This window comes from Rhea americana, unplaced genomic scaffold, assembly GCF_003343005.1.
Source record: "Rhea americana isolate MKP2758 unplaced genomic scaffold, rheAme1 scaffold_364, whole genome shotgun sequence".
Taxonomy (NCBI): Eukaryota; Metazoa; Chordata; class Aves; order Rheiformes; family Rheidae; genus Rhea; species Rhea americana.
The window spans coordinates 261,015-282,799 of NW_028186495.1; the positions used below are offsets into that span (position 1 = coordinate 261,015).

Sequence of the window (21,785 nt, forward strand, 5' to 3'; positions counted from 1 at the left end):
CTCTGCCCAGGTTTAGCTGATTGTGTACAAAGGGCTTTGGCTTCAAAGTGCCTCCAAGAGTGGAGTGCGTCAGCCACAGCCGGTACATGCGAGGAAGCATGCACGCCTCCTCCTCCTCCTGCCTCGTCTCCATACTGTCTCAATATCGAAATGGCTTCTTAGTCCTCTTCCCGTTGTCTGCTGGCTGCCACTTCCCCCTTCCTCGGCACCATTTACTCTAGAGCAGAACTTGTAAGACAGTGAGGTGTTTATGAAAGGACCTAAGGCTGATTTAAACTCAGTGGCTGACACAGGAATATCAAGTGGTTCCTAAACCTACACATACCTCTCTCCGTATCCACCTACTGCAGGAACCTGTGGTTTCTGGGATGTCTGTGGGTTGAGGAAGCATTTGCACTCAGGATGCTAGTGACTCTTCTTGGCATTATTTTATTGATCCTATTTACAGATTCCTCTGCATCCTGAAGGAAACTCAGATTTTCCTTTGTGCTTGTGCCACTTTGGTGACGAATAGATTTGTTGAATAGTGGTGCTTTGGAAGTGTTCTTACATACTTCTTTGAGGCTTGCACCTGCAACCACCCTCTGTTCATCCTGTTGGGATTTGCCTGCATAGATTAATTAGGCTGTGTTTGTAAAGAGCTTTCAAAGCTTAACATACATTCATAAATGTGTGATTAGTAATAYGTCTCTTCTGTTCAAAGCAACTGCTCTGTTTTTGGGGTGTTGGCTTAACAAAACAGGCATGTCCTAATTCTTTACCTTTTGTTTTGTCATTTCTTGATAGCTATCTCTGGAGTTGCATGATGAATGCTGATGCCACTAAAAACCTGTGACTTCTGTTAATAATGCTTAACGCTTATAGAGAAAATGATCAAATAAGCTTGTTGGATCAAGAATCAGTATTTTTCACAGAGCCGAAGCCTAAAGACGATTTTTCAAGTTATTTGGTCATTGTGCATGGACATCTCCATGTGGCTGTACGTGCTTGCAGTCTACAGGGGAGTTTCACTGCTTGGATTATGGAGTCTCCTGAAAGAAAGTGAACTGAGTAGTTGCATGGGTCCCCACCCCCTTTTATTTTTTCTTATAACTAATCTGATCCATTACCACCTTAAATAGAATTTCAATGACTTTTTTTTTTTGACTGACTACCAGTTTGATTAGATATGGGCTTTCCACACAMATGTGTAATTTTTTATGCTGAGTAACAACCTGCAGGTTGTGATCTTATCACCACTGAACAGTGGAAAAATTTTCCAGGATTCTGAAATTGGGAGGCAGATGGGCCCCTTGCTTAGATCAAAACACGTGATGACAGCAATTGGGTATTTGTTTCGTTTTGTCRTCTTTCCAGATACTTGGGGAAGCTRTGCAAYAGAGGAAAAGGCTTTTAAATGAAGCCTWGAAAGTCTGGGAAGTAAGAAGGAAATAAAATGTAAAACATATCCTGTAGATACGATTTCAGTGTGGTATTACTTGTAACTAGGTATACTTTTAACCATTTTAGCTTCTCTTAGTAGTTGAACAAGTTTATAGATACACATAAATTCTCCTTCCCTCTTCTGTAGTTTTTGCATGGTGGTGAAGTCTGACACTGTCTTCTTTTCRTGCTATGTAGTAATATCAAAATTTTTTATGTATTTTTAAACTCCTAACCAACGTATTATTTATATCTATTCTGTTTCTAATTAGTAATTTCCACTGCTTTTGGCTCTACCACACGGATACCTTTTCGATTAAGGCTGGTCTTTGGATTGCTTTAAACATTTTTGTGGTTTTGTAGCTATCTATATAGTTACTAAATAATAAAGTTTAATTTATTTTTCTATTTTGTTTATTTCCTGGATTATGAGTAAGCAGGACAGGCATTCTTAAAAAAAAAAAAAAAAAAAAAAAAGATGTATTTTTATGTAGAAGTCTTGCTACAACAGCATACCTCTTCAAATACATTTTAATTCTTCATATACTGAACAGTTATGAGTTCTAAATAACAGAATATTCTGGAAGCAGCTGCTTACAAATGCCAAGACCTGACTTGATTTATTCAGCCGATTTGTAGATTAATTGATTGTACTTTGAAATCTGCGGGAGCACAAGTCTGTGCTAGTGAACCGGTCTTGAAGTTCTGTACGTTGTTTTAGTGGACTGGAAGCTATAGAGAGTCGTAATGATGGTATTTAACTTTCCCTTTTTTCTTTTAGCTGCATGGCCTGTGGAATGTGAAAGCAGGCATTATCTTTCTGTGCTTGTGAGGAGCTGAAAACGAAGGATTCTGTACCGTGATAATATTGCATCGTATTAGCAAGTAGAAGGAATAAAAAGTACATTATAAACGGRATCATTAAAAAATTGTCTTGTCCCCCTTGTCATGGAAAATAACATTATTCACCCACACTCGATTTATTGCCAACAAGGAAATSAGGAAGATTCTTCTTAGCAGGTCCCAGAGTCCTAGTTCTGATGCTCATCATCCCAGCCATCTTCTGATCCAGAACTCAGTCACTTCATGAGTACTGCAGCCCAGTTTTTTACTGTTTGGGAGTAGCAGTTGAGGTACAGCATTACCACTCATCAGTGCCTCTAGCATTTGCATTAGAAAATTGTCCCCAAGCAGTCTACATACTTCCCAGATGGCTTGCACAGTGCTGCTGTCTGAGCAGGCAGTTAAAATTCCCACGGAGGACTGGAGCCAGATCAGGAGACTTCTGCTAGTAGTTTATAGAAAGCTTTACCCACTGTAAATCATCCTTTTTGTCAGGTGGCCTGTAAAAGACTGCCGCAGTATCTTCAGTGTTGATTTTTTTCTGATCTTGACCCACAAACATCCAAAAACGTGTCTCTGGTTTCATCCTGAAGTTCTGAGCAGTCAGGGAGCTGCATTTCATACAGCTCAGCCCTGCACCCCTTCCCCTCTGCCTAGCCTTCCTCAGCAGCCGTTACCTCCTTGGCCATGTTCTGTCATGCTTGCTGTCCCACCAAGTCTGTCATTCTGATCATGCTGTAGACCTGTGACTGCATGTGAACTTCCAGTTTTTCTCCTTTGATGTCCAGTCTCTGTGCATTAATGTAAAGGCATTTGAGGTAAGCTTCTGAATACTCTCTCTTCTGAGCAGGAGTRTGCAAGTCTCCCTCCTAGCTTTCTCCCGTGCACACCCCCTGCATTTGCATCATTTGCTCGCTTAGATTCCTGTTCCCCAGTGAAGCTAGTCTAAAGTCTTTCTCATTAAATTATTAAGTCTGTTAACAAAGATGTTTGTCATTCTGTTGGTCAAGTGGATTCCATTTCTTCCCAATGGCCCATCTTCAGCAAACACAGCTTTATGTTTGAGAAGACAAAGTCTTCCTGGTGATACCACCTGAGCTTTTCCTCTTCCAGGCTGGAAAGATCAAGTCCACAGGCTACAGCATTGGGCCCTGTACCCTCTTACTCTTGCTCCAAGAATGAGCAAGACACTTCTCATCTGATCAGAGTCTCTTCCACCCGTATCAATAGTGCCCACTTAAATGAGCAGAGAGGGGTAGTAGTTGGAAGGCCAGATGAGACTCAGCAGCCTGTCCAAGGCATCAGGGACCTACAGTCTGGGCAAGCAGCAAWCCTTCCTAAACAGTCTGTCTGTCTGGCAGATTGGTCTGTGTCCTGTAGGAGAGCAAGTCACCAACTACTGTCATTTGTCACTTCTTCATAGCTCTGATTCTCATCCAGTAACTTGTGGTGTCTGGTCTAAAATCTTCCCTGACAGCATTTATTTGTTCATCATCCTCTCTGACCAGGGTCCTAAACCTCTTTTCTAGGCACAGAGCTGTTTGTGGAAGGGGAGAGTCTCCTGATGCCGGAAGTCGCAAGCTTACAGCTCCCTTTCTCCTGGGAGTTCATACTCATGCCCTTGTATTGCCTCAGACATAWCTTCTTTCTTGTCTGCATGGGGGCAAGGCACATTTGCCCCCTTTATATCCTTGCATGCTCCATTAGTTACATCCTTTTTGTTTGCATCTCCTGTTTGCTAATGCTCCCTAGGTGCCAGACAGATGGGAAGCTGGAAGGAAGTCCGCTCTGCCCCTCTGGGAGATTTTCTCCTGGGCAGAACCTCTCATGCCATCTGTTTGTTCCTGGCCGGATTTGCTTGTGATTGGCAGTCCCACCATACGCAGCCTTCCTCCCGTGCTGCAGTCCAAAAGTGCTTCTGCCACCCAGCGCTCATTGTCAAGYGGGAAGGACGGAGTAAATGACGTTCAGTTGGTCGACATCCTTCCTGCGGCCAGAGAAGCTGAGGGGATAGTTGACCTCATGGAATGGCTTTATGGTGTTGTGCATTTCTACTCAGAGAATTTAAAAATCATAATTTGAAGTGCTGTATTAAAGTTATTTGCTATTCACTACTACGTGTACTGCTAAAATAAAACTGCAAGTGACAAAAATACCTCTTTTTKACTCGTTAGAGCTTTTTTCATGCAGATTAGAGAAAGTGCAGGTTTCATCTCTGTCACGAGGATCACTGGAGAGTGACTTTGTTCATCACACGAGGCCAGTGTATTTGGGCAGCAGTTGGTGGATAACCTGTATTTACTTCTTTAAATCTGTATCAAAGTTGATGTGATGATTTTCTGTTCTTTTTATCTATGCAGGTACCAGTGATAGCGATCCTGGGTTCGGGCGGTGGATTTCGTGCMATGGTCGGGTTTGCCGGAGTCATGAAGGCACTCTACGAATCAGGAGTTTTAGACTGTGCGACTTACATTGCTGGCCTCTCAGGGTCTACATGGTAAGGTTATTTTTTTTTCTTTTGCTTTTCTTCATTTTTTGTTCAGAAAAATCAAGCAGGAATGTGATTCAGAGCAAATTTTATACACTGCCTGGAGGGAAGAGTCTTCCTGAGCTGGTTGTGGTAGGCAGTGGAGTAAATCTCCTGGTGGGGGRGTTACAGAATGCCTGGAAGATAAGGACAGCTCTAGTTGGTCTCCCTAGGAGATTTGATAGCAGGAATGGATGAAAAGAGGTGCTACACATATGCAGTCTCTTCCAAGTATCAATGGCTAGTGTTGTCCTTTGCAGCTGATTTTACCTTGGTGACTGAACCAAAAAAATTAAGAATTCAAGTCGTTGATATGCTAGAAATGTTTTTTTTTTTTTCTTTTGTGGTGGTGTTTTCTTCCAAATAATGGAAAAATAAATCCTTTAAATTTGAAAAAGGTATTCATTCAACCCAAAACGGAATATATCCTTTCAATATCTTCTCAAAGATACTCAAAATCGCGGAAAGATCCTTTGCTCCATTTTAGACTCAGTAGTCCCTTGCTTAGTGGATTTACCCAGAGTGTACTCTCTGATCCTTTCTCAACTTTCGGCAAGTTGAGCAGATACATTTCAGCTTGTAAGGAAGAGTTCAGATTGCCATGGTGCGTGGCGTCCAGGTGCRGATTGCCTTGTATCGTTCCTATTGTCACTGTTACGTTTAGAAACGTACACTGTTCATTAAAACGGTTTATCGGTCGGATGAGGAGGAAATGTCTTTCAAGATGTCTCAATTTGAGGATGCYTTTGTGCCTGACTCAATGAAAGCTTTACGCCATAAAGAGGAACAGCAACAGGAGAAAGTAAGAGTGACAACACTGTGAACAGCGCTCTCTGACTCCTGCGGGCTCAAGGCTTTGTAGGCAGTAGGGTGRTTTAAACCCCAGTATTATGTCTACCTTAACCACTTCTGTGAACTGGGGTTTCTCTTTTCCCCACCCAGTGTTAGGAATCTAGCCTTCTCTCTCCTTGGTTTTTATAAAAATTGCCCGAAATTGTRCATCTTACGAATGCTGAAACGGTTTGTTTTGATATTTCTTAAATGAAATGATCTGTCATTTTTAAAAGCTCTGTAATTTTCATCAGCCAAAGATATCTGGCACGTTCAAGCCAAATTTCTTAAATGTTTGGCCTCCTTAACACTGCATTTTTCATTAATTGCAGTACTTCTTTTTGTCTATCCTTAAACTTTAGTTTTAATATCAGTGAACTTGGTTGCAATAGAGAATGTTACAGCTTAAGAGAATGTTGAACTTTCCAAGGAAGTATCTTWACTGTCACAAAATAACATTTTATTGCAACTAATACTTTCTGTATCGTAACCAATTTGAATATTGAAGCTGTGTCTGGAGTAACGAATCCAGTCTAGGGCCACCTAGCGCAAGAAAGGTGTTGACAAATGGGATGAATTCCATCAGAGGATGACCAAGGTGATGAGAGGTGTTGAGAAGCACATGGAGGCTGAGAGACTGGATTTGTTCAGCCTTGAGAAAAGATTGGGAGGGGCTGGAACCCAATTGCTGTCTCCAGTTACCTAATGGGTTGTTGTAGAGAAGACAGGCTCCATCTGGAGATGGCACGGAGAGAGGACAAGAGGTAACAGCCAGGAGTTGCAGCAAGGAAAGTTTGGTTAGCTATTACAAAACATTTTGTGCAATGAGAGTGGTCAAGATTGCTCCATCTTCACTTGACTGGACTGGATTAGATGTCATAGTTCTTCTGTCTGACTCAATGAATGTGTCCTGTGAAACCTTGTGCAACGCGATCTGTCTTTTAAGTTGCCTCTGCGTTGAACAGGATTTTGGGCTACAGACCTCGAGCTTCCTTAYAGTCTAAATTATCCTACGATCCTATGAATTTCTAGTTGCTTTGAGACTGAGGGAAAAAAGACTTTCATTGGAGTGAGTAAATATCCATGAGCAGGAAATCTGCCTGGGATGAATTTTACACTCTGGTCTAACTTGGAGCAAGTACCTGAACTTTGGTCCTACCCATTTTAAGGAAATAATTAAGCCTCAAAGTTGTTAACTCTTTTTTGARACAGATGATAAACTCTTCTATTCTTTGATTTTTTTTACAATTATATTTCAATCCTCACATYCCCTCCCCTTTCATCAGCTCAGAATGCCAGAATTTCTGTGAACTAAGAAAACATTTCTTCATTTAAATTTATCTACAAAAGGTTGGCATCACCAGAATGATGGTTCTGGTGGATTTTCTGTATCACTGATGCCCAAGGGGAGGGAAGATTTACTACTGGCTGCTAAGAGATCTGGATGTACATTTGTCAGATTTGCAGCAGCAGCGAAAGATCTCATTCGGCTGGATTAAGAGGAATTGAGTAGTGTAACACAGTGTGAAAAATTCTCAGGGCATTTCTAGGRAATGGTGTAGAGTCCATGTTTTGAAAAGACGTCAGCCAGATGGGCATAAAAAGAAGGTAGTAAGAATTCCAGAGAAATGGTTCATCATCGTTCCGCTTCCTAGTGAAGGATTATCTGTCATACCTCAACTAGCTGGGCAGAGTAATGGCACGTGGCCTTTTCAACTCGCTTTATTTGGATACTTAACTTCAGATGGTCAAGCTGTTCTTTGTGAATAGAGCGTTTTGGTGAGGATTCGTCCCTATGCGTTGACCCAGTGTAAATCTGTGGAATCTGTATTAAAATAGCAACGTGATCTGAACTGACCCAGTCAAAAACAGATGTTGAAAATAGTTTGTTTTTAAATAAATTAGCTTTTTCTTTCTTGGTGATGTCACCTATTCGGACTTTCTTTGCTTGACGAATAAATAAATTAATACTTTGTCACTCCCTTTCTTTTCTTTTTTTCCCATGCTGTCCATTACTTGGGAATAATGCTCCTCTTYTTTCTTTCTTTCTTTCTTTTTTTTTTCCTCTCTTTTTTTTCCTTCTGAAGGGTGGAGTATTCCTTTCCTGGAGGGAGAGGCAGGTTTCTGCTTGTTCGCTGAGCTGCATGCCTAACCTTGGAGCAATGCATTCACCTCCCTGACTGTTTCAGTCGGCTTGCTTCGACCTTGTCCCGAATTCGCGGTGCTGCGTTTCCCTTTCTCCGCTCACGTGGGAGCTTGCTGCCGCCCGGGGAGCTGATGCGCGCGCGGGGCTAAGCGTGTCGCTTCAGAGCCTGCGCAAGCGCTGATGAAGCGGCTCCTCGCATCCGTGCGTGCGGCAAGGTTCGTCATCCTGCCAGGTTAATTGCAGAGCGGAGGCCTGGGGGCCAAGCTTGCACAGTGTCTCTCTCTCTACTATGCAGAAATATTACTGCAGGATAGTACGCATAGCTGTGCCGGCTACTTGAGCAAATAAGAACGAAATGAGCCTCCAGGAGGTTAGGACAGCCTAGCTTGAATCTTCACCCATAGCRTTATTTAAGCCAAGCAAGTGAAAACTACACTTAAGTTTCTACTTTGTTTTTGCTGAGTAAGCAGAGTTTCCAGAGTTACTTAATGATAAAACCAAGCGCTGCCTGATAAGCCTCAAACTAAATTAAATCTCTGCATGGATCGTAATTATCGTGCTTCATCATAGTGTGAAAACTTCTAGAATCCTGGAAAGGATGCTAATATATTCCAGGAATTTTTGAATAGTGCTAATGAGCTGGACAAAGTCGGTGGGGTAGGTCTTAGAGCAAGAGAACTGTGGGTGTTTGCTTATGGACTCTCCAGYCTGCCAAATTCAGGTGTACTGTGACAATTTGAAAAGCTGTTTTTTCAGGTTGCAGTGATTATGTCYGTTATCCCTTAAGTAAGTAAACAATGAACACTTTAATCTTTTGGACGCAAAATGTGGGTGTTTACAGAGTAGTTGATTGAAGGCATACATTTAGAATGAATCGTTTAGCTTTCTGTGCCCTGACAAAAAAAATGACAATTTACTATATAAATGATAAGTAAATTACTCTGATTTAATCGGCAACATATCATATCAAATTATTTATGGGCTTATTGTATGGTTCAGGCAGATGCTGAATCAGGCTTTGATGCTTACTGGAGCTTATTTTCAATTGCAGGTACATGTCAACTTTGTATTCCCACACGGATTTTCCAGAAAAGGGACCAAAGGAGATTAACGAAGAACTGATGCACTCTGTGAGTCACAACCCACTCCTGCTGCTAACTCCTCAGAAAGTCAAACGCTACATTGAAGCCCTGTGGAATAAGAAGAGCTCAGGGCAGCCTGTCACCTTCACGGATATCTTTGGAATGCTGATAGGTGAAACACTCATCCATAATGTGAGTGCATTTTTTTGTGATTACTAGAGTTGTGAAATTATTGTGTAATAATGTCTATTATTGTGTAATAATGTCCATTGTTTTTTAATGACCTCAGTAACATTTTACCAACCACATTTAGCAACAAGAGTATTTAAATTTATATTTAAACAATGACTACATAAGAAATGTGGAAGATACCTTGCTTACTCTGGGATGTTTATCTGAGTGGGTCTCATTCCTTTAAGAGCAAGGAAAACGTCATGTGTTCACATGCAATGAAAATGAACTCAACCACTGGATGCTTGCAGCAAGCTGCAATCATTGAGTATCATCCATGAAAATTACCACTTAAGCAATTTCAACAAAAGTTTACRAGATGTTGTAACCTCTTCATGTACATTTTGCTATAGGAAAAGCAGCATTTGCTTAAGCAGGTATTAATATCAAGGTGAAAGACCAATAAGATCACGTCTCTATTATTAGTTGTTTTTCTGCAAATGACAGAAATAACAGCACGGTTTTTCACTGTTACATTTTATTATCCACAAATCCTGCTTGTCTGAATCAGATACTAACTGTCAAGTGCAAATGATTCAGGTAAATAGAATTTGCCTTTGATCTTATCGCAAGATTGCAATGCATTAATAGGTTCACAGGCTTGTTTTATATACTAGTAGATATCATGAGTATAGATTTCCATTACGTTTTTAACACTATAAAATATTGGAAAACAGGCAAGCAATTTTTAGTAGGTAAGGTATAAACTAAGTTCCCAACAGTGAAGGTGTGTTAAAGATCTTGTGAGGTTGATTAGAAGTCCCCATTTACTAAGGAGTTAAACCAGTACCTAGATGTTTTAGCTTAATGCTGAACTTGAAGCAGAAAAACTGGAAATAACCAAGGCTCTTGGTTGCTCACAGATAACATTTCTTACTACAATTATATTGTAATGATTTTCAATCTTTTTTGATTTGCAGACTCCWGAATATGTTCTGGGGGAGGTGTGGATCTTTGGTTAGCAAATTAATGRTCTGTTTGCTTTTCTTAGTTCTCTCTGCTGACTTAGGAGAAGCATCACAGATTGAAAATCATTAGATGACTATTAGTGGTGGTTCTGGCTAAAAGAATGTTTTTCCTTGTTTCTGTGCATGTCTTTTACAGCAGCAGAGGGAAAGAACTTGCTTTGTCCAATAATACTGCTTTCTTTTTGGTCATGTTACATTGGATTGCATAAGATACACTTATTTCATCTTTCTATGAACTCTTCTCCGACTCCTTCCCTCCTGAACAGTGTTGTTTGCAAAACTACCCATCTCACATACAGAAAATAGTTCAATGAATATAAAAGGAGAATATCCATGCTTTAGATGTCTACAACTTCTATTTGTGTTTGCATTTATTGTGCAAATAGAAGGCAATTGAGCAGAACTGCTTTCTCTTCATGCAGAGAATGGACACCACTTTGAGCAAAATGAAGGAGAAAATCAATGAAGCACAATGTGCACTCCCACTCTTTACATGTCTCCATGTCAAACCAGATGTCTCAGAGCTTATGTTTGCAGGTATGTTTTTAATCTGTGTCTTGAGTCATTTGTGACAAAAGTGCTTGGCTGGAAAAGCAGCTATTAATACTTCTGAGAATAACTGCATCCCGAAACTTGAGTACACTTTGTTAGTCCCATTGCAAGAATTATGAAAGACTTTGGCATGAAATTAAGCATTCTTTAAGGTTTAATGAAATTCACAGTGTTATGAATTGAATAAAGGGAGATTTATAGTTTAAAAAAGAAAAAGGGTGTGTCGAAGGGTGTATCAGACAGGCACACGATAAGGACAGTTAATGGATTTTAAAAGGTGATGGGGAAATGGAGACTTGTGTGCTGCGCGCCATCTGGAGCTCTGACAGTAGACCTGCTCAGGTAATGAACACATAAATAGGTAGACATTTATTTGGCTGGTGCTGTATATGGGTATTGGTCTTCAAGGGTTACAGGATTTTGAAGAATTGTCATAAAATGGATATATCATTCCTCATGGCTTGCCCTCGAATTGCACCTCTTCTTGGCTTTTAAGATGCATCTTTTCCTGTCTGTATTACCATGTAACACGGAAAGGCAAACAGACTTTTAGGCAAACARCTGCCTTTCTTTATTTGATTTTCTCCCAATGAAAAGAATATCGCTTATCCAGCAAGTCACTCAGTACCTTACAGGAGTCAAGAAAAATAGAAGCCTAGTATTTCTCTTCACCATCAGGAAGGTACTTACCACTAGTATGTCAAACAGGTAAAGGGAAATGTTTCTAGTCAGCCGGGATTATTATTATTTAAAGAAGAGAAAAATTAGAATTGAATAAGCAAATCAGATGCACTCTATTATTATTATTTTTTTTTTTTACTTTTTGCACAGTGTAAAGTACTAGTACCATCATCCAAAGGGGAGTTGCTTTTACTCATCTATATCATCAGCTAAGCTAGATCCTGACTGTTGCCATCGTAAGCTTTTTTTTCTTCCTTTTAGAATTGAGCAACTGTTCTTGATGTGAAATACATAGTTTTGAGCCAAAATATTTATACTTTCTTACTTACTAGATTGTAGAGATGGGTGAAATCTTTCATGTTGTTGCATGTTGAAATGCATTAATTATATCAGATAACATTCCTTCCTTCCAGGAGTGACAGTACAAGATTTCACGCGGCTGCTAATAGCTTTCATGCCCCAGGCTCTGCGTGCTTTCACTACCAGTAGTATTTTTGACCCTGGTAGTGCTGACCGTACCCAAAACTTCAGCAGTCATTATAAGTGAACATAATTACTGTGATCTATTCCAACAAAGTGGCTTTTTTTTTAAGATACCYTCTTTAATAAGAAGAAATTATGTGAAGATACTGATGTTAAGAAGGGGAGTGGAACTTAGCCCTTGGCTTTGGTATTGCCGTCTTTCCGTCCTCCTAACCTGGCCTCGCTCACCAGCAAGGCTAGGCCAGCCAAAATTAGGATTTTTGGCTTTTGCGTTTGCAATTGATTACAGTAAACCAAAGGCAACTGCAGGCGTTGCTGGGGAAGCMGGGCCGTAGGCGTGGGCTGCAGGGCTCAGATGCCAGGCCCGGGTTTCAGAGGGCTCCTTCGGTCGGGACGCAGCTGGCCGGATCCATTGGACGCGGCACCTCCGTTACGGGTTGGCGATCTGCCCTCCCGTGATGTCACGGGATCGTCAAGCTAATAGCAAAGTCCTTTGATCGCACTGCATAAATCAGTTTATTTCCTTAAGTTGGGGATGTGAGTTGAGAAATTGTCTTACCTTTTGCAAATACAAAAATGCAGATTGTCTGTCTCGAATTAAATTAATTCTATTCCTAAATTTGGTATCCCTCCTAAAAGCACGGTTCTGCATAGGCTGGGAAAGAAGACTGCCAACTCCTGTTTATACTCGTTAAAGGGAAATACATTTAAGTTCCTAGTTCTAGTCTTTAAAGGAATTTCCGTCTGTTCCAACAACTGTCAAGATTTGTGGGTGGTCTATTTAGAAAATTGGAGATTGTATTTGATTTAGAGTAGATAAATATTGCCCCACARAGTGAGACCCAGTGATTCATGATCAAATCTTTCCTTTTCAGGATGAGTTGTTAACCTTACCGTTAGCATTTTAACAGAAATGCTGAACATTTTGAGAGTGGATGGCATCGTGTGACTTGTTAGAATTTTTCAAAGATGTTTCTTGTGCCTTTCAATTTAAGAATTATTTCTGACCTATTTATAGAGTCAATCAAATTGATCACTATAAAAAAATGGAAGATAAAGTGGGCGAATGGTGAAAAATCTAAAAATGTTGGGTATTTTTTGTTTCTCATAGTTCACTTTTTGAAGTGAATTTGGTTTTGGGAGYGACTCCAGTGGTTGCTCTTTAAAAGCACTTAAAAGCAGCTAAAATCCATTTAAAAAAAATCAATTCAGTATAGAAAGTGCATTTGAACATTTTACTCTATACATTTTTTTTGAGTTCTTGACCCAATAAGATAGCGTGCTCCTTTAAAAATCTGTTAACATCATTTAGTATTAATAAGGTTTTCAACTGCCTCTCAGTTTTGCCTCTTCATGTTGCGTGTTAGAGGCAGCTTTAGTTTGTGGTAGAATCCAAATGCTACTTCTGGAATCCTTYGACCGCTTTTGTGATGTGAAATACTCTCTCTGCCTTCCGTGTCGCTGTCCTCCACATTTTTAGTTGGATCACGATGAAAGGAAAAAGCCTGGGAACGTAGGCTCATGCGGGCACTAAAACATGAGGTGAAAACCCAATGTCATTTTGGGTGTTTCTCATTCACAGTTGCTACTTCTTTACTTCTCTTTTTACGGTCTCCTGTTTTTCCATGGAAGTCTGTTGCGGTAAGAGAGAGTGAGACTTCCTCCTTTGCTTTGACATCAGACTTCGTTTGGAATCAGAATTTTGCTTCCGCATAACCGAAGAGGGATTTCCACGACCTCACTGGTTATTTAGCTTGCAGTTTAGCTAACATTTCTTTCCTTGGACAAAGTCTGCAGTCAACATGATAAGTTTGTTCTGTGTTCCTACTCACAGATCTATACGGATCGCGATTGCTAACTAAGCTTTTTTAAAATTTCTTGTTTTGCAGATTGGGTGGAGTTCAGTCCATATGAGATTGGTATGGCAAAGTATGGCACTTTTATGTCTCCAGATTTGTTTGGAAGTAAATTTTTTATGGGAACAGTAGTGAAGAAATATAGCGAAAATCCCTTGCATTTCTTAATGGGTGAGTATGGGATAGAAAGGGATTATTAAAATGAATTTCAGTATTCTGTTGACACTGCTTTTAAATATAATCCCCAAAACTGTGGAACAACAGCTAGAGTTCTYGCTCTCAGTTTGTTGGAATGCATCCATTTGAAAGGTTTCGCAGACGTGGATAGATGTTCGCATTTTTTGGCAGCTGGTGTGTACACCTGAGTTTATGACTTAACATGTTCCAAAACTGAGATTTTCAGAGGGGTATTCAGAATGCAAGTTACTGCTTAAATAGTGCAGCATATGTTTTTTTTTCTTCTACCAGCCTCCATTCACTGTTTTTTTTGTTCCCTTTTAGGTGTCTGGGGCAGTGCATTTTCCATATTATTTAACAGAGTGCTCGGAGTCTCCAATTCTCAAAACAAAGGTCCCACCATGGAAGAAGAATTAGGTAATATTAGTAAATAATTGTATTACTAAGCAAAACAATCACTAGCACAATACAGCAAATTTCCATTCTGTCTGTGGCAGGATGACAGTCTGCTGGTAATCATTTTAGGAGTGCATAATTCCACGTAACTAATTGCTGACATCACTAGATGCTAGTGAAGTCAGGGAAAGAGAATCGGTAATTTCCATTTCTTTCTTTCACTTTTGTTTCTGATTCTTGTAAGAGATAACAAAAATCATCTCCATATATCCACCAACTGTTTATATAACAGAAAGATATGATTCAAACCCCCTTTTTCACGATCTTGTGCTAGATTTCGGAACTCAGAACCTGACAAATAATTGACAGTTATTTGTATAATCTCTTGATACTGGATTAGATTAATCAGGGGATTAGTCAAGTAGAAACAAAGCAGTTAGATCTTGGTAGTTAGATCAATTGCATTCTAAGCACAAGTCATCTGGTGATATCTGATGACTCCATGACTCTTCCTTGGCTTGTTACTTTAATGATTCCATTCCTAGTGCACAAAAGTAAAAACAAACAAACAAAAAAAAAACCCAAAAAACTATATATAGAGAATTGTAGCTTGTTTGGGGTAGACTTTGTTGTTTTTTATTTTAGAATTCGATAATGAAACAGTTTTTCATACTTATAGGCAGACGTTGCAGAGAAATACAATTAAATCAGTAGCTAAATTGAACTAGATGGCCACTTTTTCCTTAATAGTGTATAGAGAGAATGCACACTGAGTTGATAGAAACAAAAAACCGAAACATGCTCAGCTGCTGCTTTCTCCTAGTATATTATTATGGGAATACATGTACTTATTTATGGATGAAAAGGAGATCTGAGTTTTAAGGTTCATATATTTGATATATTTCATGAGCATTAATGCCTTCTAATGGGGAGCATGTTTGATTAAATTTGATAGTTATACTGCTTTTTAAGATGCTTAGATACAAAATTTTATGCCCCATTCCTGGCTAAAGTCTCTATTCATCTCACATATAATTTAAAACATATTTTCGAAAATGAATGTTGATATGAAAATACTGATGAGAGTTGAACCAGGCTGTTAGCGTAGTTGTAAACTTCCCAGTGAAATCTTGGTACCACCAGTCAATGGGAAAATACCAATGGACAGTGGAAGAGCAATGGTTTCACACAACATATGTAAGCAGTAAATAACTTGGCATGGAGTTTCTTTTAAAAAGATGATTTCATATCCAAAAATTGCATTTTTTTGTTAGTTACCTTTTCTATTTGCTATTTTCTTTTTACCTGTGTCCTTTGTCATTGCTCCAAAATTTGTACGTTTGTCCTTTGTACCTACTTGTCCTTTGAAGATATTTAGATAAGATTAATCCTAATGAAATACAGACTTTTTTCAGAGAAGTTCATTCATTTCTTTTTCTCCTTCTCTCACTTAATGGTATGAAATGTAAGTAGTCATCTTTTCTACTCGTGTAACTGCTTTGCCTTTTATTTTTCACGTGTTCCAATAAAACTTTCCTCACCACTTTCATAACCATCTTGGCTGTTGGTTTTCCCACTATTTTTAGGGTACATGCTCATAGAAGCATGAGTCASGTTAAGTATTACTCTTTTTTCCCCAGAATGAGCACTGAATTAACAGATCTGTTGCCTTCCTCGTTCACTAGGAGTTATTCAGAGGACAAAGTCTGTACATCTAAATTTTAATTAACGTGAATGAAATGTGTCAGATATGTGCTACAGCAGTAAGTGATATGTGCTRCTTTAGACTTAACTTTAGTTTTCTCACTCCTTTGATTTATCTGCTTTGTGCACAGACTTTGCAACAATTCCARACTAAAGCTGATATATTCTAAACATGTATGTCCACCAAAAGATCAAGTCTCTTCAGCTCACTATTCCCTTATGAAGACTATGATAGTTTTATGCCTCAGTTGTTTTGAAAATCTTAGCTATACTCACATTTAACCCCTAGGAGATTAAAGTCARTTTTTATTTCTTTCAACAGAGAATATTAGGCTAAAGCACCTTGTGAGCAATGACAGCTCAGACAGTGAAGATGAATCACAGCATCCAAAAGGTAAATAAATCCCCATATTTTATTTTGTAATTTACTTTCCTATTCTGTTCTCTCATTGAAAATTCAGATTTGTAGGTATTAGTTATTAGCCCAATCCCATATTTCTTAGTCTTACCGAAGATCTCTTTTATCTCCTCTGTCATTTATACCAATGCTAAAAACTTTATTGCCCAATGATCTTAAAGGATCCAGTGGCTCAGCAAAATAGAAAAATATTGAAGAAAAGACCACAGAAAAGCCTTTGACTTGACTTCACACCTTCTGCTGAAGTTGATGATCTCCTGCAGAATCAGTCTTGGCATCAGCCCAACAAGACTCCAGTGGTGTCTGCAATTTCATATACAAGCACAAATTACACTTGGTGAGCCGCTTATCCCAAAGTCCACCGCCAGCTAGCTCCTGAGCTCACAGCCGCGTATGAATCGTCATCAGCCCAGCAAACTAATGCTAACCCTTATTTGCAAGGTCCTTGATCAAATACTTGCTTGAGAGTGGTTTACTTTGTTTCCAGCATTCATAGATACCTGCTAGCACCTGTACAATTGACACCTGAACCAGGAAATTCGCAAAGCGTTTTAAAAAATGCCCAAAATGAATTTCCCCAGAAGAGGCATAACCCTATGTGGAGTGTTTGTCCGTGGGAAGAAAAAATTATATTGAAAATCCTGTTTAGGTACCGTGATCTTCTGGGGGTATCTGATTTTACTCAGTGTCTTTGCTGCATCCTAATAATGCCTTCTGTTTTTGATACTTCCAGGGATAAGAGTGATTATTTCACCTGAAAATTTTGAGAAATTTTTAACAACTAAAGCAAAGAATAGAATAAGGAATCTTTGGACAGGTGAAGTGATAATGACAGTTTTTTGAGCACAAACCTCTTAAATGCAGCACTAGTACTGTGTGTTCATCTAAAAGAGTGGTATTTGCCAAGCACACAGTAAAGGTGTGTGCTAAGGAAAAACCCATGAGTATGTTTCTGTAAAGATTCAGAAGATTAACTGTGCCTCCTTGAGAAAAAAGGATGGAGAAAGGTGTTAATACACATATACACTAATGTAGGCCTACACAGTATGGATCCATACATAGTATTAATCTTAGCAACCACACGTGTCCTGTGGGCCCAGGAGAGRTTACATTTTGGCCGCTAGCACAGGCCGAAGCCATGGTTCTTTTTACTTTTGTTATCGAGACTAGCTAAATCCAGGTCAGGTCATCTAACACAGTCCCAATCTATTTTCCTATATAGACACATCCACATTACTGTACTGCAACTGAGAAGGTTTGCTGGCCTGTGATGGTGTGAGAGGGCATGTTATCTCCCTTCCTCTTGAATTCTTGCAGCAAGGCTCCTTCATTGCATCCACTGCTTCTTGAAAGAAGRTTATGACCCGGTTCCTGTTGTTTTAACAGGTCTTTGGCCCAGAAGTCTTCATTTTGTACTTCAGAAATTAACTGTCTCGCCATCGGTTGCTTTCATTTTCTTGGCAGGCACTGAAAACTCTGAGGCAAGTCACGAATATCAAAACAACAGCCAGGAGAGCTGGGTGCAGCGAATGCTGATGGCGTTGGTGGGTGACAGCGCCCTGTTCAATACCAGGGAAGGGCGCGCTGGGAAAGTGCACAACTTCATGCTGGGGCTGAACCTCAACAGCTGTTACCCGCTCTCCCCTCTGGCAGACCTTCTCACTCAGGAGTCTGTGGAAGAGGATGAACTAGATGCAGCCGTTGCAGGTTAGTATGAAGGAGGTCTGTGTCGTTCATCTTCATTAGTAAAACCAGAAACTGGGAGTTCCTCGGCTGGTTTTATTTACTGGAATTATGATGCTTAGAAGTGCGTATGCCTGAAGGAAGGCAGGAGAAGCTTTCTGTAGTGGCAATCATCAGTATTGATAAGCACTGCTCCAAGCGATGGCCCTGTGTTGTTCTTTTATTTATCTTAAGTCTTCTGGTGGAAATAAAGCCATTGCTTTTCCTGCCACAGTGCTTTCCTGTTCCAAAACTGATGTAGCTTATCTGCATCTTTGTCTTCCTCTAAAAAAMCTGTGGAGACAGCACACACACTTCTTTACTTGTAGATCCTTGCTTTGCTGACACTGTCTTCTTCCCAGAGTGACCGATCCGCCAAATTTATCCACACTTCATGTTAGYAAAAGCAGGATGCAGGAACACTGATGGCTAGCCTGAATTTCAGAAAAATGTTAATTTGCAAGAGAAGTTCAGCGTCTTTCCTTCCCTCTGTGAATTTTATGGTGGATAGGACGATAGCTGTGACTGCATTTGTGACAGAGAATTAGGAATCACGTTTGATTGGTATTTTGAAGATTTCCTRTAGATAGCTGCAATTACGTTTTGCTCAGTGAGAGCCTGTGAATTTCTGAATAGTCTTCTGGCGCCGGTGCGTTTCTTTTTTCTTCGTTAGYAGGCAGCAGAGCACTGAGTTAAGGATCTGACTCTGCCTGTGGAAAAGGTATGCCACGGTGCAGACGCATCCTTGGTGAGGCTTCCACATACGGCTTCTCTGATACAAACTGTAGTGTTTGGGGATGCTACCTTCAAGCTGAGGATACCGGCCTCCGATAGGGGTGTCCCTTGCATGTTCCTGTGTAGTGGCACTACCCTGCCAACCAGCCCTCATCATACTAAGTGTCACTTCAGCCYTTGTTTTCTATTCAAAGAGATTGTCCTAGTTGGTCATTATGCAATAGTAAATACCAGATGTCGTTTAAAAGCTTAAGTAGCAGACGCTCTTTAATGTGTATTTGTTAATGTAACAAATCCCTCTGAATGGTTGTATAGTAATTTCCATCCGTACTCCATTTTCTAAATATTTTCATCGTCTCAGGGGTGTTTACAACTGCATAATCCTAATATTTACAGTGGTTGTAAAAGAGGCAGGAAAGCGGGTAGTAGATTTATGGTTGGAAAAAATGACATTTGATGAGAATTTTGCATAATTAAGGTATGCGGATAATCTTCAAAATCAACTATCAACTTCCTGGGTTTTTATTTGAATTAAAATAAAATGCTGGTTTGACAGAATGAGCCTGCTTCTCTGAGACAATTAAGTTTGAGGGCCCGTCATCTGGAATTTCTCTGGCTAAAAATGTTTGGCAAAAGTTTGATATAACTATAGTTTTTTAGTGTTTGCTGAAGCCCACACTCATGAACCTGAACTAACAACCCTAATCTAACAACTGTGAGTAGTCTCARTGTTATGGTCAGGAGTAGTAAAAACCTCGGACTTTCAGTAGTTAATATAAAATGGGAACATCCAGTAGTGTGACTAGTGTATCCACATTTTAGTGCTTTTAGTGGATTTTGCTAATATGCATAAGAGCCTTGGAGCACAGAGAAGCAGAGAGAAATTTAAAATACTGTACATTACCAATGCAGTGGTTTAAAAACACCATCACATGTACTGTACTCTCAGCGTGCAMCCTCTCTCTCCCTCCCCAAAATGCAATATGGATCAACTCAAAGCCTTGTAGATTCTCCTGCAGGTCCTACATGGATTTCAGACTTGCCAAACCGCAGCAGAATTGCCTGATCCACGCGGGAGCAGATCCAAGCAACTTTTCTCAGGCTTGTGAATACAGCGAGGAGTAGTTCTTTTGGCTCATGTTGGTCCGGAAGAGTTGGCTGGCTAGTGAAAAAAGCCAAGTGGGGGACAAGGACCCAAATTTTATGAGTTTGCTGTGGATATGCTCTCTGCCGAGGTCCTTAGACACCTCGGTGGCAATCGGGAATTCCTGCTGCTGAGTTCAGTGGAGCAGCGTTTAGCTCCTGGCAGCTGTGGAGCACAGACTATACATGCAAAAATTGGTTTTACAGTAAAAGCGTGAGCTCTTCAAGGGCTTTAACTCAGTGGAAACGCCAGCCCAGCTCCTATATTTGAACTGTATTTTCATTTTGCGCTCCTTTTTATGTGTGCTCCCATAGGTTGGGGATTTTAGCTTTTTGGTACTAGCTCATTGATACTCCTGGGATACACGCTCAAAATAGCTGGGTTTAATTCGCTATTCTGTTTTTCTGGATTCTGTTTTTATGGCCCATTTTCTTCCCTGATCTCAAATAAGCTTTAAAACATTTACGCCCCCGAATGATTTCATTGTTCGTGCCGAGTTGTTGTGTTTCTGTGCCTTGACATTACAAGACACGAAAATCGCTTGAGAAGATGCCAAGTCAGTAACAATAGGGAAAAAACCCCTCAGAGTCTCTGCTTCCTTCTTTCAGTATTTGTGGAAAGTCTGTTGCAGAAGCTGCACGTCAGTAGCAAATGGCCYTTCCATCGCCGTTGCTTTCATCGAAGCTGTCGGCTGCGACGAGGATCGCTTGGAAATAGAAACGCACGCGTTCGGAGGTCAAACTGTCSTTTGCTTCCTGAGTTCTGACCCTGTAGCATAGCACCTAAGTGACGTCCTGGAGCTTTTTTTCTCAGTTGGAAGAGCAGAAATGTACTTTTGCAAAGAGTTACAGCAAAAAGATAGCAAAAACCCCTAGGCTGAGTTTTTCCGGTAGTCACTTTACAAAATGCTCTGTGCTAATGATATATTTATTGATGATGTTGTGATGCTTAGTCATGGAAAGTATGTTAAAATTATGATGATAAAATTGATGATCAAATCACGAAAGCTATAAGCGTAGGAACCATCTTGTTTCTCCCTGCCTTGTTGGCATACTTTGGACAAGGTTTTAAAGATTTTTGTAAGATATTTGTATAAGCAATAATACTGCTGATCACAAACATTATTCTAGCTGGTACAAGTCTTGTTTAAAACATCACTGATAACTTTGTTTTGACATCAAGCCAAATTTTTATAAAGGAAGCTAGTATAAAACTAGACCAAAGAAGATTTTTGCAAATTTTAAAAGTTCCTTTGAGAGCAAGATGAGTAATAAGTTATGTGGTGTTTGAAATGTTGTCTTTAACAAGAAGGAAAACCAAATCTAACTTTAATTCACTTTTGTTTCCAAGCTGAAAGATAAGTTAAYGAATGGAGAAGAAAAATCTGTAGTCGGTGTGTTTTTTTAATAGTTATTTTTGAGTTATGAATCTATTGATAGACCTTAAATACATATATTTTAATTGTTTTTTTCTAACTTACAGTTATGGAATACATCTGTTTTTAGAATAGGTATCTAAATGAACTTGGCTCTTCAACTATATATGGTGATTGGAAAGTGTTTTCTCCGATAGAAATCAGGGCAAAAATTAAGGAAGTGGTGCATCATTTGTTGTCAGAGTGTCCATGAGTAAATGAATAATAATAATAGTAATAATAATAAAAGAATACTTTCTTTGAGATTTATTGCTGCTTATAGCAAAAAATTTTCCTCACCTATCCTGAAATGAAAGAGAAAAGCAGTTTTTTGGAGCTTGAGTTTGAATTAATTTTGACAGATTTTCTTTACATTAAGATACCTTTTCTCAGATGACTTTATGCCAATAGGTAGATGTTAGGAGATTAAATAGTACAAGAAATAATACACAC

General features: G+C 39.6%; 1 protein-coding gene across 1 annotated transcript in view; it reads left to right on the top strand.

Annotated features, from left to right (window-relative positions):
- PLA2G4A (phospholipase A2 group IVA) overlaps positions 1–21,785 on the top strand; it is a 62,864-nt gene that overhangs the window by 34,888 nt on the left and 6,191 nt on the right. Inside the window, exons 9-15 of the mRNA XM_085312440.1 lie at positions 4,626–4,762; positions 8,821–9,043; positions 10,473–10,587; positions 13,656–13,793; positions 14,124–14,216; positions 16,222–16,293; positions 17,782–18,024. Of these exons, the coding sequence (XP_085168566.1) occupies positions 4,626–4,762; positions 8,821–9,043; positions 10,473–10,587; positions 13,656–13,793; positions 14,124–14,216; positions 16,222–16,293; positions 17,782–18,024 (1,021 nt within the window). The remainder of the gene's footprint in view (positions 1–4,625; positions 4,763–8,820; positions 9,044–10,472; positions 10,588–13,655; positions 13,794–14,123; positions 14,217–16,221; positions 16,294–17,781; positions 18,025–21,785) is intronic.